Here is a 20470-nt window from a genome sequence, read left to right on the forward strand (position 1 = left end):
CTTTCCTGTCTGCACTAATATGAAACCAGTTACATTTCTTTTAAACTCACGACTACTCTGTTAACAAGTGACTCAACAAATACTACTACAATTTTTGCCTTTTAAACTGAAATTACTTTGGGTCTTAATAGCTACAATACATTTGACATTTGGAGAACATTCTGATTGTTGTTGTTGTGTTTTCTGATGGTTGCTGTTGGTTAGAAAGGAGATTGCAAGAACTCTGTTTTCTTGAAAAAGCAGAATTTCTTAGGTATTATCCAAATATTCAGGTCTCAAGGCAGGAAGGATTTGGGAGTCCAACACACCTGTAATCGGAAAGGAAGACAGCTTACACATGATTTGGTAAAGGACTAAGAATAATTACTCGTAAGTTTTCTCTTGAAGAAGGAACAAAAATATCATAGTACTGTCTTCTCACTGACTGTAAATCACGCTTCAGAAGTGACATGGAGGCTCCTGGAGTGCCATGTTTCAGCCAGCATGTGCACTTGAACTGGATGCCATAAAATGATACAACTACTGCAGCTGACATAGACCTCAGAATACTTCAGATTTTGTGTGGTCTTATCACTTTTTGTAACCTGGAGCCTGCTTGCAGGATGCTTTCTGCTTTTCCTATTAGCTGCCTGCCTCCACTTGCCTCTTCGGCTTAATTTCTCCTGCATTTGCACTATAAACAGTTCTCCCATGTTTAAGTTTTTCTTTTCCGTTACTTTTTCCTCTTGATTGGTTTTTGTAACCTCATCTCAAAAAGTCTTTTTCAAAACCTCAGCTTTTTATTATGATGGACCCAGTCAAACATTTCTGAATTTTGGAATGGCTCAGGATTCAGACCGTGATGCAGAACTGGATTTCCCAGCTAGCCCCTCTTAGTAAAAAGGACTGAAACTTTGGGTAAGGATTCAATTATATATTCCAGTGCTGCTCAAGCCATGTGTTTGGGCCAGTACTTTTGTCTGACTTATACCAAGAGATACTTGCTTTGCCAAAGACAATTGTAATTATTTGCTGAAATGCTTTTATTCATCAGTGTGCTCATTTTAAGACACTATATAAATAAATAAGCAGGCTCTATCACAGTACAGTATATCTTAAATAAATGATCTATTTTGCCATGTGTTGATGATTAATGAATGGCTGTTTCTGGCAAACTAATCAACTGTAGCTCCAGGCATGGGACAGCATAAGTTTCCAAAAAAATAGTAACAGCTCCCCTTATACATGCTTCAGACAGCCACCATACATTGCAGTTTCCATGAAAAACAGGAATTTGGACTTGGATGAGTTGATTTTTATTTTATAGCTTAGAGCTTATAGCTCATATAAATTGTGCACACATTCCTCAGTGGCACAGGCCTCCCTAATATAAAAACAGATACAGCCTTGTGTTCATGTGGGTCATACAGCGTGTCAGTGTTGGATTTTAAAAAAACGTATCCCGCAGTGGTTGAAAAGGAGCCCTCCCTGCTTCACTGATTTTGTCCCTGTCGCTCCCCTCCCCGCTTCCCCCTTCCCGCTGTGGTGGTGGTGGTGCAAGCACCACAGCTGTGTGTGTCTGCCGCTTTTGTAACCATCTTCAGTGTTTTCACTTCGGGAGAAAAAAAATACTGTGGTAGCATCACTGGCAGATAACAGACCACTTTAATTTGGACTTTTTTTCTATTATTGTCTAGATGCCATATATTATATTCTGTTACAGAGCTTAGGAACTTGGCCAGCAGGGAGAAAGGCTACCTTGCTGCAGCTGTGGCACACCAGATCAGGTTGAATCTCCTGAAGAGGACGGGAGATGTAGAGAGCTGGCTCTTCCCCAAGGAGCACATGAGTAGGCTCAGCCCGGGGGAGCTTTCTGGAGTGCCAGAGCCAGGGATGGGGGGAGGCCGGGGGAGGCGGGTGCTCTGCGCAGCCGGGAGCGGGCTGACAGCCAAGTTGCAGAAGTGATGGAAAGAAAAGAGGTGTTCAAAAGACTGAAAGTGGCGGGTTGAGTTTCTTCAGCTGAGGAAGGCAATGAAAGTTGCTGGACTGATACTGCCTGGAAAGGAGGGAGAGGAGAGAGTTACTCTTCGACTTCTTTCTAGGGTGTCTCACTCAGCAGGCCTGATTTTCTCCTATTTCTGTGTCATTTTGCTCTAGTTTGTTGTTTTTGTGTTCTAATGCTGCAAAGGGACAGTGGCCACAAAATGCCAAGGGAGATCAGAGGGGTCTTGGGTGGTTTTGGACATCATAAGCAATTCTCTTCTGGTTCAACTATCACAGAAGCTGCAAAACACAGCCTTGGGGCAAGCTCGGGGCCAGCGCAGGTGACAGTAAGGCTCTGTAACACTGCCCGTCGCGTAGCCAATTCCATTTCAGAAACAATACACTTTAAAAAGAGGTGGGTGACAGAAGAGAACTACAAGTGGAGAGGTTAGCCAAAAAGAAAGCAGAAGGTGAACCAGGAAAGGGTAAAAATACTTGGAGGTGCCACAGAGACTGTTCAAGGAACAAAACAGAGATAGGGACCTGCACAGTTCCTATAGCCTTCCTATACAGCTCTGAAAAACCACTCTGGAGACTCTGTGATATCTTTTGATGTAACTGGTTTATCTGGTTTGGTGTTATGTTTTCTTCAAAACACAATGCTATTATTCCAATGGCATCGCCGACTCAGTCCCAAAGATCTGTGTTTTAGGCTCCCCAGTCCAGACAGACACTGACACACCAGAGCAAGCGCAGAGGAGGGCCACCAGGACCATTAAAGGGCCGGAGCACATGACGTGTAAAGAGAGGCCGAGAGAAGTGCTTTGCTCAGTCACAAGAAGAGAAGGCTCGGGCTGGAGGAGACCTTATTGCTGTCTGTAACTCCGATCAGAGGATACAGAAGAGAAGACATGGCCAGACTGTTCTCAAAGGTGCACTGATAGAACAAGTGGCATACGTAAAGTTCTGATTACATACAAGGAAACTATTTTTCAATCAGGAGGCTGGTCAAACACTTGAACAGGATCCCAGAGAGGCTGTGCAACCTTCATCCCTAGAGACATTCAGAACTCAGCTGGCAAAGCCACGACCCATCTGGTCTAGTTGGATTCATTTAGGGCAAGACCAGGGTTAAACGACCTCCAGAGCCCCTTCCAACCTAATTTATTCTGTGACTCTATGGCCTAACCAATTATCTTCTTTTTCAGTTTCCACACCACCTCTTATAATATTGATAGCTTCAGTTAAAACAAAGAACTTTCACTCATTAAACAGTTTTTAGTGTTCTTTGTGGAAACATCCTCTGCAAAAGTTTTTTTTACTTCTGTCATTTTTTTTTTTAACTCTTGTTGCAGACAAGCTGTCTTGAAATATACAGCCAAATTGGAGAAACAAGAACATAATGATGCTGACCCTCCTTCCTGGCTCGGATATGACCGGGATGGTAACATACTCACCTTCACCAAAAAACACACATCAGAGCCTGAATAAACAAATCCTTCAAAATGAAAAATGAAGAAATTGCACATCATCTTCTACACTTGAAGGGTTTTTCACTAGAGCATGAAAAGAACACTATATTATTTTTCGTAAAACTAATCATACTTTAATAAAAGGCCGTTTGTTGAATTAGTAAGGAAGCATTGCGAATCTTTCTTGCAGGAGCGTGTATGCCTTCAAGCAAGACGGCCGCACTGAAACAACATTGCTAACTTTCAGATGTTGATTCAAGCTGTCTTCATCTTTCAATAATGAGAAGCTTTTGTAGTCCTGTGCAGAGTAAGCAATAAATAAATCTGCATGTGTTTGGGGTTCTTGTTTGCCATGAAGGTCCTCTCCAAGACATAAAAACTCTGACTTCCCACAGAACTTCACACTTGACACGGCTGGTACTCATCAAGTACAGTGTTCTTGAGCAAGGAAGAACAGTGAATAGGTAGTGACTACTCATTCCTTTAATACACAACTGTACATGCACATTTAAGCACAGTTCTCTACTTCTCAACAGTCACTTGTGCACCCAGAGCCCTAATTCTCATAAACGCCTCTCACTCAGGCTGAGTCAAACTCTGTAAGTGAGCTGATGCTTATATTTGCAGATCTCAGCTGCGGGCTGGCTGGCTGGCAGCTCACAGTCAGGAGAATCAAATGAAAAGGAGCACAGATGAGAAAAGTGTTAAAGGATAAATCTTCTCCAGTTACAAGCACATGTCTTCTCATCAAATGGACAAAAAATATGAGCACGCATGGGATTTGCCATTCAAATCCTAGTTACTGATAACCCACTGATCTTTCCTTGTCTAGAGAAAAACAGAAAGTTTCACCTCATTATAGCAGAACAAGACATTACTCAAATGCCTTTGGGGAAACTCCCAAAGACTTGTCTCTCTTCAGCTCATTCTTGACCTTTATGTTGAAGTTCTAGCTGGTCTCAACATTTATTAGCTTGGAAAGAATATAATCAGATTAGTGGTAGCACTATTTTTCTGATGGCTTATTTAAACTTTGTTAAGCAAGTAACTAACAATCCTAATGTTTAATTCCATCTAGTTTTAGAATATGAATGCCCTAGCTTGCTTTCTTTTGAAAGTGGAAAAACCAACATGTTTTCCTACTATGTTCTCCCTTAAATTGCTGATGCAGCAGTCCCAAAAAGCACAACCTTAATCACAGAGGCTGACGGGCTTTGTATTCCGGGTGAGTAATGGAACCATTAAATGGACTCAATTTTGTGAAATATCTACTCCACTGTTTTTATTTTTCAATGCAGTGTGAATTTAGAAGTGCTTCTTTCACTTTGTCTGCAGCAGTGCACAGAAATCATTAGTTTCAAGAATCTTTGAGGAAATCTAAAGCCATTACACATTTATTAATTCTCTATCTTTTAAAAGTATAATAACTAGTAATATTATATTGCTTTTAGTAATAATATTAGCAATGTTTTATATATTAGTGTTTATATTAAAAATACATACAATTTGCCATACATATCAGTGCCCACCTCATCCAAACAAACAGTACACACAACGGCAAACAATGTGGAGTTTTTAACCACCTTGAATTATAGTAAAAATGCTGCCCTTGACTACTGAAGTCCATTAGCCAGGGGCAATTATACCCCTTGGGGAATCCTGTGGGAAAAGAGAAGTTCATTTCATAACGCACCATTACGATCTAAGGTACATACACACAACTTAAAACCTGTGCTGACACTCTGAACTCTTCTCTGCTACTCTCCATCCACTCAGTTGGCAGGAATTCCTACATTTCAGTTTTAAAACACAAATTTCAGTAGTTCTTTTATAAGGTGCCATATATATGTATGGAAAGGCTTTTAAAAGCTCCATTTACTTTACTGTGTGTTTGTATTGCGGTAACACAAAATCCTCCACAAAAATCATGTATGCCCTTGTGCAGGGCGTACACACTTCCCTCACCTCCCTCCTCTGCCTTTCTGCCTCAAAGAGCTTACAGTCCTGTCATGCGAGGCTGCCAGTAAGTCACTGGAAATGTAGCAAATAAACAGATTATAGTTCTCATTTATTAGGCCAATACCTCCATTCTTTGGCAGCTTTTACTTTAGGGGAATGTTCATATGGACTCTTATCTGAAGTCCAGTTGGTGAAGCGTTCCTTCTTGAAATCAGCCAGATCCATTGCACTTTTGAGTATTTATTTTAAAAGCTTTTCTTTGCAGATGAACAGTGGTAGACATAGCTAGGGTTCTTACTTCTATCCACAAAGTGGTTCAGGATGACACGGAGCAAGTTCTGTCATTTCACATAAGCAGTTTCACACATACAGTACCCATTGACAAGGCAGAAACTGCTTAGGGGTCAAACACCAAATGAGAAGACCAAATAAGAACTACAGTTCTGAAAGTGGTTTTATCCTATCCACAATACAAATAATTTAGTTAAAGAAAATTCTCTGCATTTTGCATAAACCAGCAGAATTGCCACAGTACCGAGACTTTTAATTTAAAAATACAAAATAGCTTGCAAAGCATGTCATCTTGGAAGTAAACTTTCATATTTTCAAATACGACATTGAAAATGCTTTTTATTTTTAGATGACGACTCCAAACTTTTGTTTGAAAGTTACCAGCTTTTAAACTGACATGGTAAGTGGGTCAAGTTATACAAATTCTGAATATGTAAGATCTCATTGTTCCTAAAAGGCACTAAAAGTAAACCAGACCTGTTAAGCACCAGCCACTGTCATGCACAAATCTTGGGTTAAAACACCCTCATTTTTAATATTGTTTCTCTCATATTAAGAATATACATCAACAAAGTTTCATAATTTTACAGAAATGTTCCTTTACAATTTCTTGATTTAATCTCTTTGGCCTATTTCACCTTTAACAACTCTTCAGCTTGACAGACTGGATCCAGCTTTGGCTTTTAAGACACACTTTGCCATTTTGTGTGTCAGCCTTAATCCATTTGTCTGTTTCATTCCTTTGATTCATGTGACCTGGAAAAGAGAGTTCTGTTTAGTTTAATTTGACACACAGTAAACATATCATGTTCACATTGCCATTTTTTTTAAGCTCCCTGGAAATACTTATAAGACTTATATTTGGTAGAAATTATATCTTTTTAACAGGGGCTTCTGACATTTCATTCTTGATACAGTTTTTTTCATTAATCTCATTTCCCATAACATGTTATTACAATAAAGTTTTGGTTTTTATTATATAGTACTGTAGTTTTTATTATGGGCTAGGAAATACGTTGTGGTGGGCTGACCCTGGCTGGGCGCCAGGTGCCCACCAAAGCCGCTCTATCACTCCCCCTCCTCAGCTGCATAGGGGAGAGAAAATAGAACGAAAGGCTCATGGGTCAAGATAAAGACAGGGAGAGATCACTCAGCAATTACCGTCACGGGCAAAACAGACTCGACTTGGGGAAAAATTAATTTAATTTATTACCAATCAAATCAGAGTAGGGTAATGAGAAATAAAACCAAATCTTAAAAACACCTTTACCCCACCCCTCCCTTCTTCCCAGGCTTAACTTTACTCCCGAGTTCTCTGCCTCCTCCCCTCTGAGTGGCGCAGGGGGACGGGGAATGGGGGTTGCGGTCAGTTCATCACACGTTGTTTCTGCCGCTCCTTCCTCCTCAGGGGGAGGAGGACTCACACTCTTCCCCTGCTCCAGCGTGGGGTCCCTCCCACGGGAGACAGTCCTTCACGAACTTCTCCAATGTGAGCCCTTCCCACAGGCTACAGTTCTTCATGAACTGCTCCAGCATGGGTCCCTTCCACGGGGTGCAGTCCTTCAGGAACAGACTGCTCCAGCGTGGGTCCCCCGCGGGTCCACAGGTCCTGCCAGGAGCCTGCTCCAGCGCGGGCTTCCCATGGGGTCACAGCCTCCTTCGGGCATCCGCCTGCTCTGGTGTGGGGTCCTCCACGGGCTGCAGGTGGATATCTGCTCCACCGTGGACCTCCACGGGCTGCAGGGGGACAGCCTGCCTCACCGTGGTCTTCCCCACGGGCTGCAGGGGAATCTCTCTCTGCTCCGGCGCCTGGAGCACCTCCTCCCCCTCCTTCTTCCCTGACCTTGGTGTCTGCAGAGTTGTTTCTCTCACATCTTCTCACTCCGCTCTCTCTGACTGCAACTCCAACTCCCCTGTAACTTCTTTTGCCTTTCTTAAATATGTTATCACAGAGGCGCTACCACTCTTACTGATGGGCTCGGCCTTGGCCAGCAGCGGGTCCGTCCTGGAACTCGCTGGCATTGGCTCTATTGGACATAGGGGAAGCTTCTAGCAGCTTCTCACAGAAGCCACCCCTGTAGCCCCCCTGCTACCAAAACCTTGCCACACAAACCCAATACATACGTCTACATTAGACATTAATCTGGCCAAATAATTTGAAATGTTTTCATCTTCATTGTAAACACAGAAAAGAGACATGGGAAAGACCTGATTTTCCAGATGACCAGACATTGCTACTATTACTGCTTTCTTATGATAATGGCTTAAAAAAAACCAACCCTGAGATGTCTGTCTTCTTACATGTTTCACATAAACTTAGTATGCATGGTCATGTTCTGAAAAGCTCACTGTGTAACAGACAAAGGAGAAAGTTCAGCTTACCCTCATTTTACAATTAAGAAACTGAGGCCAAGAGAGAATAAGTGACCTTCCAAATTTATACAGATTTATGACCAAATTGGGAATTAAACTGGGATCTTTTAAGTCCCAAATCAGTGCCTTTATCACAAGATCAACCTTCACTTTGGTCTATCTTTACAAAATATCTTTTATTATTACTTTGGCGTTCGTGTGACTGAGTGAATTCTAAGTTTAGAACTAATTTGAGCCTGGAATAGCATGAGGGATGTCAGGGAAGCAGATTCTGAAGCAACTTTGCAAACATGCTCTGCTCTGACCTGTAACACAGCTGAAGTTAAATTTTGGCCACGTCAAAAACAGTGGCGAAACTCCAACTGACATCACTGCATTGGTTTCCACAACTCAAGCCTATGTGCCAGAACTTTTCAACAGCGTTTCAGCATTTTGGTACTTCTAAGTGGGATTAATTTAAGGTTATGGGCCAAACCCACATCGATTCACTAGCAGGCTGAGGTACTGTTTAGAAACACAGGATTTTCAGAGGAGTCCAACACCGTCTGAGTTCTCCCACTGAATGAAGAGGTATTTCAGTGTCCTTTGTTACCAGACTACAACATGCCTTCAAGGATCTCCATGTGGATGTCCTAGAGTTTCTGCACTCCTGATTGCTCCAGGCAGCAGCAGTCTCAATCACACAGTCTCAATATCATTCCTACTGTAAGGCAGAATCCACAGTTCTACTCCCCATCTAACTATAGACTTAACTCTATGATGATCATCACGAAGTTGGACAAATGTGTTACACATGAAATCTGTTAAAATCTGAAGCTTCAATTCCTCAGAAACCTTTCCTGACTCATCCATTTGCAATAGTATTGTATCAGAGAATACAGAACAGAAATGAAAACAAAATCTGTCTTTTAAGTAGAGGTAGCCCTTAAAACATTAGATCAGTCTGAATTTTAAAACAGGAAATAGCCTCCAGTTGTCAAAAAAAATGAACCAACAAAGAATTGTAAAGGAAGATTTCAGCTGATCCCTTAACAGAGTTGTAGAGCACTGAAAATACAGCTTTTTCCCTAAGGAGAGAGGACACAATAAATGTAGGGCAGAGATATATTTCCAGAAAGCGCATATTGGAGTGCTTGGTCCCAGTTCCTCTCTCTCATGTTTTTGTCACTATGGCTTGTACTTCTGTACAAGGAACAAACACTGAAGCACAGAATCAGCCCTGTAAATGAACAGTTTCATGCACTGCTTACATCCTCCTACACTTTTGCTAAAAAGTTAAAGAAGAGTTTTGAAGAAACACAGAAACAAATTAACATGAGCTGTTTAAAGCTCAGTTGTTGTCTGAGCTCTGTTTCTCATTTTGCATTTGCTATGTGAACTTAGAAAAATGTTTTGTTCCTTATGCTTCTTTTGGAGATTTGCCTGTGAAGGGAATGCAGAAAATATCAAAATGCCTGCAGGAAAGTGAGTGTCAAGTTCCACTCCCTAGGGATGAAGATCTTCAAACTATTTTAAGGTTATTAAGCCTATCGCCAGTAGCAGGTTCAAATCAAGCTTAAAATATTTAAATATCTTTGTGTATGAGGCACTAATCAAGCAACAAGGTTTAGTTGGAGACCTTTTGATAACAGTTTGGTCTTAACTGTACTCACTGCCTGGACTCTGAATACTGTGGGAACATAAGTGGATTTTGAGGATGATTTTGCTAGCACGATTAAATCACAAAAGCCAACAGCCTGCTGGATTGAGAAGGGGGGCGGGGGGGTGGGGGGGAGGCGGGGAGAAGGAATTTCATTTCAAAACCCACCAGTCAAGACAACAGCATGAGCTCAGGAGAAGATAGATGCACTGGTATGCTGCGTGGCCACCTTTTCAATTTAACGCCCAGGAAAAAGGTGTTTTGTTTTTTTTTTTTTTCCATGTGTGGTGTCTAAAGGCAGAGAACACCTTTGCAGAACTTTACACAATCAAGTACTGACTGTTCATTCACTTGCCTGACTGGAGAAGTTAGAGAGCGCTCTATTTTCATATCATAAAACACACGAAGAGGAGCATATTTTAAATGTTGTTCACTGGTGTTGTTAGGACTGTGGTATATCTCAAAAAGGCTGTGAACAGCTTGAGTTAAATGCAAGCTGAAACCAATAAAAATCTGTAGGACAGCATGTCATCTAATGTGTTTTATAGAAGTTGGATGAACTTTCTATCTGACTTGAAGGAATGTAATCTTTTCCAGATACAACCTGGGTCTCGTTTGTTTTTTCTTTTTAAGATACTGCTTAAGGATCAAGGCTTCACAGAGGGACAGTGTTTAGAGGGACACTGTAAAACAAAGCTCTTCCCACTCAATTCTAGTGACAAAAAGTCAATAAAAATGCCTTCTAGGAAAGAAGGAAAGTTTTGAAGAAGTGCCTTGAGAACAGAGAAAACAGGGAGGGACGCGGCAGCGGATAGTGTTACTCCTGGGATCAGAACCATAACTCTGAATGCAACAGACCCAAGTCAGTTGCACAGTGGGAGAAGGAGTGCTACACTCAAACAGCTGTTAAGTTTCAGAAGAAACTTAAGTTTTAGCAGACTGCCATAATACAAGCTCTTTCAGTTATTTCCCTTTTAAAGGCAAGTTGCTTGCCTCACATTATTCACTGCCCCTTCAGCTGTGTTTGTATTTAACCCTGGAACTCCATGCAGCTAAAAACACAGAAATTACCTTAAAGTAAACAATATAGAATTTCTGATAACAAAAGCAGTTAAACACATCCGTAAAGCCTTGTGTACGAGACGCATGCAGTCAGCTCCCTCCTTTCACACTGGCTTTGAAGCAATCCTACAGGGTAAGTCCACAGCACCTCATAGGCTGCTCTCCCAGTACTACTGTATGAGGAGTCATTCTGTGAGCAGTGAGAAATAAGTTACTCCTGAAGGACACTGAAGTAGGCAACATCTGTCTAAATCCCCTATGTTCCAGAGGGGAATCCAGATCTAACCTCACACAGACATGAAAGCCTTATTATTTCAGTGCATGCCTGAGCAAATGATTGTTGTAAGGAGAAAGGTGCTTCTCACCACAATCTACTCAGAGAATCAAACAGTGAAAAGACCTGAAGTTATTAAGAGAAACCCAGAAAGTCAGAGATAGGACAGTGGCATCAATGCCCATTTTTTCAATGGAATCTGGTAATTAGGCTGACTCTCTCCAGAGGCACATGAGGAAGAAGGCCATCTAAGGAGTTTCTAGTGATCAAAAGAATAAGTGGATGCTGGATCGACCCAAAAGGTAGAGGCAACATCTATTGGAAATTTTCACAGGAAAAAGGGGGTTAGAGAAGACAACAGGAGATTCCTCTCCATCCCCAGGACAGACATCTGAGGGAAGGTATAAGTTAACACGAAAGACGGTGCCCTATTACCTGTGTGCACAGTCACCAGAAGACATGGCTCTGAGAGGAACACTGTTCAGATGTGGCTCAAAGCTCTAGTGCTGTAGATGGGGTGGGATTAGTACCAAAGGCTACAAATCCTGTTAACTGCTGCAACTGTTGTCACGCTGGATGAAACGGGGAGCAAGAATGTCTCGACTTGCAAGAGGACAATCATTCCCAAAGGGTATGTTCTTTGTAAGAGGACAGAAAAATATGAAGAGGTTGGTTTGCCAACTTGAGAAAGTAAGAATAGGGAGACACAATAACCTACAAAGACAAACATCCACAGCCTCTGAGAAGCACCTGTGACACCGTGGGACTTTTACCAAGGAAACTCACGCAAGTGCTGAAAACCAGATGGAGTATGTGACTGCCAAAGTTAAAAGCTCACTCAGCACCAAGCAGATGGATGGCATCAGGTCAAAGGTTGCCACTGGATATGAACTTGGCACTAGAACTGGGGCCAGGGATGGAGAAAGATCTGGAATCAGATGAGTCCCTGGCACCACACAGAAATGGAAGATTTACATGGTTTAAAAAAAAAAAAAAAAAAAGGGTGGGTGTGTGTTATATTCCAGACAATTCCATTTGGAAATTGACACCATCAGCTACAAGGATCCAAAGAAAGTCTCTGAATGACTGCAAGACTTTTTCCAGCAAGCTTACACCTGTCAACACACAAGCTGGCAATGGAAGTGGGTGGAAGCGTGCCCACTGGCTGCATTCATTTAGTCCCCAAATTTATCCATCCACACGCCTCATAACCTTCCTTTGGAGTGGGTGGGAGCAGATGGCCACACCAACTTAGGACAAGAGAAAATAGGGCTGAAAGCAACCTCCTGAGGATGCACTGTATTTAACCTGACACGCTTGCCTAGCCTGTTCTTCACAATCTGCAGTACTGACAGTCCTATGGCCTCACCAGACAAGTGCTTACTACCAGAAAGTTTATCTTACTATTTAGCTAAGTTTTCTTTACCGTAAGGTTAAATCATAATTTCTAGTCCTATCACCAGTGGACAGAGAACAATTTATTTCTTTCATCTCTGCAGCAATTTCTTATGTACTAGAAAAATGCATCTTATCTTCCCTTAGTCTTCTCTTCTTTAGACAAAAACAACACTTTTTTTAGTCTTACCTCATTAATCACGTTTTTAGGCCTCTGATCATGTGTTCTCCTTTGGAGTCTCTACAGTTGTCCACATCCTTTTTTGAAGTACAGTACTCAAAATTGGACACATTCCAGCAAAGTATTACTAATGTCATGTAAAGCCAAGGGATTAGTTTGAGTTTTACAGAACAGTCATGTTAATACACTGTTTATTTTTTTTAACTGTGTAACATTATTGTTTCCTGTTTCCTGATGTTTTTATTGAAATATTCCTCCTCTTCGGACCACACAGGTAATTATTCCTACCTTCGTACTTTGAACTTAAAATGACTTATTGGAAAAATAGCCTAAAAAGCACATAAATCAAGATTATCTGAATTTCAACCTTGCCCTTCAACATGTTTGTAACCCCTTTGACATGACAGTCTCCTAAGCTCCTTTTCTGCTTAAATATTTGTCACTTTTTAGCCTGCTACCCTTCCTCTTACCATATATAGTACCAGATATAGTTAATGATCTCTACAGGCTTCTGAAATCAGCTCATTTAAGAATACAGGCAGACCTGGAGACACGGTGAAGGCACAGACATCGAGCAGCAAGGGCTTCCCTCTTTGCCAGGGAAAGGAGAAGAATGCCTTGACATGATTACCATCAGAAATTACTGGAGTTACTCAAGCACTCTCAAACTAGACAGCCGAAAAAACACTTTCACAAATGGAAGCTGGATCAGTGCTTAGCATGAAAAATCTGGTTTTATAACAGATTTCATTATACCATACATACTACTTCTAAGAGTGCCTACTGATGTCAATGGAAACAGATGCCTTATCCTTGCAAATTACTCTGAAGAATAAACTCCCTGGCACTGCTCTCTAGTTCCTTCCCTTTTTTGGCAAGTGTCCCAATTTTGCAGGGAAGTCCCTTCTTTTTCTAAAAGAGCAAAACACCTTTTCACACTCTCATCACTCGGCCTCTAGAGCACTCACTCCAGGCTTTCATCTTCTTGCTTTGACTAAATCCCGCTCTATTCCTTGGCTACCTTGCAAAATCCTGGACGTGACTGCTTGTGGGACTGTAGTGTACTGACTTTCTCACTCGGCATGGAAACGGGAGCCATGAAGCAAGCTGATGACATACATCATAACTGCTGTAACAGCAGTAGGGAAGGCTTTCCTAGAGCAGGTGATAGGCTAGGTGCATGTTTACCCAAGTCACAGAACTCTACCCTGTTGTTCTGGTTTTGGCTGGGATAGAGTTCTTTTTCTTCATAGTAGCTAGTATGGGGCTATGTTTTGGATTTGTGCTGGAAACAGGGTTGATAATACAGGGGTAAGTAACTGTTATGCATGATGGAGCCCTGCTTTCCTGGAGATGGCTGAACACCTGCCTGCCGATGGGAAGTCGTGAACGAATTCCTTGTTTTGCTTTGCTTGCGCGCGTGGCTTTTGCTTTACCTATTAAAACTGTCTTTATCTCAACCCATGAGTTTTCTCACTTTTACTCTTCCGATTCTCTCTCCCATCCCACCAGGGCAGGGCAGTGAGCGAGCGGCTGCGTGGTGCTTAGTTGCCAGCTGGGGTTAAACCACGACACCTGCCTTCCCACCGGAGAGCCTCCTCTCTAACATCTCTCACAATATTCCCAGAGGCAAATAAAGCTTCCTGAAAGCAGTCAGTTCCTGTGTTATCCACATGAGAACTGGCCAGTTTCTGAAAAATCATCTATTTTTAAACTAACCTTTGAGCTCAGAAGCATAAAAATCTAAACTGCCATGCTCTTGTGACACAGTGTTTTTTTCCGCTTGGCAAAACCCCTCTCCTCTCTCTATTCTATATTTCTTCAGTTGCAGGAGAAGGACAGCTATAGACTCTGTACCTAAAACTTCAACAGTGGATAACAGTTGCATGATATAGAAACAGTATTAAATGATTTTTAAATATTTCAGAATCTACTTGTACAAGAGAATTCTCAAGTATCAACTTTAAGAAGAAGAGATTGTTGAGAATGAGGGGACAAGTGCTTGGCCTGCAGAAAGAATATACTGTCCCCACGGGATAAGGTAAAAAGAAGGAGGAAGCACCTCACTCGCCATGCCAAAGCAATGTCACTGACTTGGCAGAGAAAGGCAAGGCACTGTTTTCAAAATGGTAAGAAAAGGAGCAAAGCACATGTTAAAACCAACTACTTCATCTCCCTTCAGGTTTGTTGCTTCTTACTGACCAGTGAAGAAAAGGGAGGCGAGAGCTGCTATAAATCATTGGTTACATTATGGGAGAAAACACTTAATGCTTAAATGCCAGGTATAAAGACAGGTGAAGATATATTACTTCAGGCCAGCACTAGTTTAGCTGAATTGTATCCTGCAGAAAATCCATTCCAGGGTCTATTTTTCATTCACCTGTATTATGATCAATTTAGATCTATGTTTAATAAATTTTCTGTGCAATGCTGTAACCTCTTTAAACAACTGATAATCAGTGGCCTAATGCTGTTGCCTCTGCATAATTCTTGCTGATTTCCATGCCTTTGGGATATGTGTATTTCAGGGTTAACTAATCAGAGCTGCTTTTGGCCTCAACAGCCAAGATCATTTCCATACAGAACGGTGGGCTGACAAATTGCATCCGCTTCAGCAATGACTGTCCTACATAAACACGGACTGGGTCGTGACATCAGATAAACCATTCAGCTGTGCATATTTGAAACACCACTCTTATCTTTAATGTTGCCAGAATAACAAGATGATTGACTGGCCAGTGGTCCTTCTTCACTGGGAGATGTGGTGTTGTATTGCTGAGGCAATTCATTCCATAGAGCCTTGCTGGAATCTGGGGTCCTTCCACAGGTTTCTAGCCTGAGAACTTCTAACAATGGCTTTTAAAAAAATTGTATTTAATAACCACTAGTAAATTTACATGCTAGTTACTGTTCAAGGCAGGAAGAGATACACCTATACGTTTCGAGACTACTATTTTATATAAGCAGGCTACATATTACAATTATGTACATACACTGCTAACATTTCCTGACTTTGAGATTATCATCTTACATGGGGGAGGAAAAGAAGTTTTGTGCATATCTTCTTAGGTTTAAAACCAAAGAAAAACTCAAAGCCTCACCCAGTCTGCTATCATGGCAGGTCATACTGACACAACACGCTCAAAAACAAAGCTGGAGCCTTCAGACACATTACGTTAATGTTTCCGCTTGAGCAAACTGAGTAATTGGTAACAGCAACAGCCTTAACTTCTAGATACACACGTCTGGAGAGGAGGAGAGAAATACACACCCTTACAATGAATTGTACAACTGTTTTCTAAAGCAGGAAACAGCAAGACTTGGGATTCCCGAGTTCAATTTTAAATGCATTAGACGAATGTTTCCAGTAATCCCAGGCACCTTTCCATGTACTCTCTATTCCTCCATGCTCCAGCTTCTTCTGCTCTTCTAGCTATCTCCTACCCATCATTTCTCAGCCTATCCTCCACTGTTTAACATTTATACGGTACATTTATAAATATGCCATATACCCCTTTTACTTCCCCCTCCCACCCAACAGAGATACGCAGAGAAAACTTTTCATTATATTTTTAACAGACATTCCCTGGCAATTTATTATACGTGACTGTCTAAGCCAACAAAGCAATGGGTCAAATTCAACCCTGGATTACCTCCCACAAATTCACTGGAATAATGCTGAGGATGAATTTGGCACTAAGACTTTTGTAGAGAACCAGTTGTTTGCACTCACAAGTCATCTACCAAACAAAATGAAAGAGTCATCTAGTAACACGGGGAGTACAACGGCACAAGCAAACATTTGAACCTGAAACAGATGAAACAAGAAGCAGCCAAGAGCAATAAACTCATAAGGAAATGTGGATGCCTTTGACTAAGGCCAGACAGACATTTATTGGAAGCCAAGATTAGTAAGCCTTACCACTTATAGTTACGTGATCGTCTTTGGAGGCACTCTGTGTTTCTTTTAACTGGATCTCTGAGCTCACATCCACTTTTCTTCCAGACAACTGTAAATAGGCTTTGAGAGAGGCAGGTACCTTGACTGTAATAGATCCTGGTATAAATTTAAATGAAAGCTAGTTAGTTTAACATTGAGGTCAAAGCATGAAACAGGCAATTATTTAGCTAACTTGAACCGAATCATCATTTGTTGGTTTTTTTTGTTTGTTTGGTTTGGTTTTTTTTTTAAGAGCCTTCGGACACAGTAACCTCCTTTTTTGTCTCTGAAAGGATAAATGAAGATAGCTTCATTTATCATAACCAGAATGCTGTATGTCACATGTAGAAAATGGTGTCACAGTATTTCCTTGGCAAACATGAAAATTAACACTGACGTATACTGCTAGCAATGGCTCTTGGCAGAGGATCTTATTACAGGAATGGTCAAGGGAAGCAAATCTAATAGATCTCACAAGTATTATGACTTTAGTTTCATCTTCTAGTTGCATATTTACACTCCTGAGCAAGGACAGGGGATTGGATTTGATGATTAATCCAGCCACTGCATGGCGCATTATGAAAGAACTGCTCCTCTGGAACGATGAGCTGCCGCTTACACACTGTTAATGCTAGCAATTGTCTTTGCTTTACTGCACAGGGCCAGCTGTTCACGTCCTTGAACAGATGCAGTCTCCGAAGTGACTAACCAGTTTAGACTATGTATCACTAAAACGTAAGCTACTGGCAAAATTGCAGCTTTGGTGGCCCAAATAATTCTACCCTCGAGATTAAAAACAGAAATTCTGACTTCTGCTTCCCCTAAATATGTGCTTCTATGCATCAGACTGAAGGCAGATGCTGGGCCCCCAACCTGCCCACGTTAGTCATATTTGGAATTACTCAATCACAATGTTTGGAAGCTGCGCCCTACACATTAAAACAAAAACCTACCAAAATTCAGAATACACTTTCTGTATACGTGCTCCTTAGGTTTTGCCCAATTCCAACATTCGCTTCAGAAAAACATAAAAAAGTTTCTTTAAATACATCCCAAAAGCTGAAGCAGAACATGGTAAGAAAACTGATGTTATAACAACTAAGTAGCAGTCAGAAAGCAACCCTAACTATGCAATTTAAATTCAGCAGAATCACTTGCCTGTGACAGTCCTGATGAACAAATAACTGTCAGTATAATTTAGGCCTAAATTTTGCTGGATACACAAAAGCTTTAGGATAAGAAAGGGAAAAGGTCTTCATCTTTGGGTCCTCCTCCTTGGAGAGTTGCTCAGTGATGTGACTCATAAAATCCAACACACATGCAGCTAATTTATCACGAATGGGACATTCTCTACACTGCAGCTGTCAGCAGTTACTCTGAATTTACGGGGTAAATGAAAACAGAACTTCATCAACTTTGCCTTTACTAAACTGTGCTGCCAGAAGAGATGTCCAGCAATGTTTTGAAAATAACTTTAATTAGCTTTTATTAAATACATTCCTCCTTGCTACTAATTCAAAGAGACATTAACTTATTACTAAGTGATTCAAAAGGTAACTAAGAAATAATAAAAATAAATTTCTTTGCACCAATGGAACCAGAATAGCTTGTACAGAAGAATGGCACACAAGTGATTTCAATGCATTTCCTTCATTGTTCCCATTCTGAGGAACTGCTAGGTTTTAACAGGGCACAGGCATTTTCTCACAGATGAGAGAAGCGTACCAAATACCATGTTCATTTAAACCATCCGAAGTACCTGACATGATGTTAAAGTCAAATATAAAAATGCTGTAGTGTTTATTTTGCAAAACTAGGAGTAACAAGATGTATTCAGGGCTTTTGTCATTTACAGTATCATAGCTTCTGAATGGCAAAACTACGAATCCAACTTTAGGAGTGAACTTTTAACTAAGAAGTGAAATTCTAGTGAGTAATCAGCAGAAAAAAGGAAGAATGGCAGGGTAAGGCCCTCATTTTTGTTTTTCTGCCTTCCAATTTCAATAATGGGACATTTCACCTAGAAAAGGCAGGAAAAAGAAATGTAAACGTGTGTCAGTTGTCACTCTGCACATACATATATCAGCATCATGGAGTAAACTATGCTCAAGGCAAAGGAAGACTGCAATCCAAGTCAACTCTGCAGAATTCTGCTGGGTACATTGCCAAGAAAAAAAGAAAGTATTGAAAAATACAAAAATTCTGTAATCCATTTTAATTATCGTTGCCCCTGACAGAGTTTATTGTATTATAAGTATTTATATACATCTTCTAATAATGAGATAAAAAAGAATGTAGATAACCAACAATCACAAACTTTTTCCAGACAGATAAACAAAAAACCCCCTTACCCTCTTTTCTTTTACGTCATAAGCTGCCACAAAAAATACTTGTTTTAGTTTACTAACCTTTCTGGGACTTCAGATCCACTTTTCTTAATTGACTGACATAAACATCTATTGTCCCATGATGTGTAGAAGCTTCTAGGCTTCCATCTGATGAATCTAAAAAAAAAGAAAAGAACTTGTGTATCATTCACTCTTTTTAAATAAAAATTTGCTAGAATCTTTCTTTGTACTTTGAACTGATTTTGTCAATTCTTCTGTGTTTGAGAAGTATCTTATATTCATTTACTGAATGTCAGACTTCTCTTAGAAAACAGGTTTCTGAACAAAACTTATCTCCCTGGTCCAGAATTGCAGCATACGCTAGTCCCAAGGCCATAGCCCTGCAGTTGTTACTGGACTTGTAGCATCTACAAGGCCTCAACAACATTCCCCTCCTTCTACAAGGATGAATTTATCTTTGTGCGAAGACCAAGCACAAAATTTGAACACTAAGATCTATTTTAGTTTCCAAAAGAGTTCATTTGCTTAGACTCTGCACAGGGAGATCTTTACCCAGGAAAGCTACCCCATGCAAACAACAAGCAGCTGTGCATTGTAACATCTTGTTACACAGAAGAACTGTGTATCAGGCTTTGTAAAGTCTGATTCACTACATCTGAATTTTAAACAAATGTGTGAGATAACCATTGCACTTTAATAGACATAGGAAAACAGCATTCATTCTTTGCCCTGGAATAGGGGCGCCTACATTTTCTTCTGCACCTTATTAGCTGAAATTTATGATGATAAAATTTTCTGAAGAAACATTTTTACAAATAGAAAGCCTTTAAGAAGCCTTAATTGTATACTTGAGAAGTAGTCTTTAATTACTTGCAATTTATTCCACTTTTAAATACATGAATTTCCAGAATATTACAGTGAAGTCCTAAAGAGTTAACTTTTGAACTACTGAACAGACCTGTAGCTGATAAAAATTGCAAAGAAATTATGAAGCAACTCTAGAGAAGTATAAAAAAATTACAGATATATGTGAGCAAAAGGCAGTCAGTGAAATATCTTTTTAGATACAATGCTAGAAAGGAAAGTATTGGCAAGAAATCTTGAAATACTGATAGAGACTGTTTTTCTTAGTTTCTAGATGTGCACAGAAAAAGAAACACAGTCAAACTTTCAGAAGTAACTAAAATAACAAAATCAAACCTGAATGAAACTTCCCATTTTAAAAAGTAAAAACATTAATGAGAGAATGAACTTGACTAATCATAACAAGGATGTCTAGTATTAATGCCTTATGCTTGCCATACAGTTTTAGCTCCAAATAAACTCATCTGGAGCTTTTCTGATCCCAGATCTCAAGCACAGATGTCGAAGATCAGTGTATTACATACAACAGTAAAAATATGGAAAGGGATTATTAAACCCACAGCTAAAACTGATTTCTTTGGAAGGGAAAGTAATTTAAAAAAAAAGAGTGGCCAATCCATATTTAGTCAGCTGAGAAACTGAGACCGTCTTTGGCTAAGAAGAAAACAGTAACAACTAGAATTGGATGTGAATGTTTCTGCCATATCAAT

The 20470-nt window shown here is 40.5% G+C and overlaps 2 protein-coding genes across 3 annotated transcripts in view; one reads left to right on the top strand and one right to left on the bottom strand.

Annotated features, from left to right (window-relative positions):
- The window catches only part of FBXL13 (F-box and leucine rich repeat protein 13), a 106453-nt gene extending 102910 nt beyond the window's left edge, over window positions 1–3543 (top strand). The window contains exon 21 of the mRNA XM_050908853.1: window positions 3318–3543. Coding sequence (XP_050764810.1) covers window positions 3318–3453 — 136 coding nt within the window. The 3' untranslated portion in view covers window positions 3454–3543. The remainder of the gene's footprint in view (window positions 1–3317) is intronic.
- Window positions 3544–4350: 807 nt separating this feature from the next.
- The window catches only part of FAM185A (family with sequence similarity 185 member A), a 50965-nt gene continuing 34845 nt past the window's right edge, over window positions 4351–20470 (bottom strand). For both annotated transcript variants that reach the window (XM_050908190.1, XM_050908186.1), the window contains 3 exons: window positions 18957–19052; window positions 16531–16665; window positions 4351–6440 (listed from right to left, as the gene is read on the bottom strand). In XM_050908190.1, the coding sequence (XP_050764147.1) occupies window positions 6325–6440; window positions 16531–16665; window positions 18957–19052 (347 nt within the window). In that variant the 3' untranslated portion in view covers window positions 4351–6324. The remainder of the gene's footprint in view (window positions 6441–16530; window positions 16666–18956; window positions 19053–20470) is intronic.

The sequence above is a fragment of the Gymnogyps californianus genome, chromosome 1 (assembly GCF_018139145.2).
Source record: "Gymnogyps californianus isolate 813 chromosome 1, ASM1813914v2, whole genome shotgun sequence".
NCBI classification, from domain to species: domain Eukaryota; kingdom Metazoa; phylum Chordata; class Aves; order Accipitriformes; family Cathartidae; genus Gymnogyps; species Gymnogyps californianus.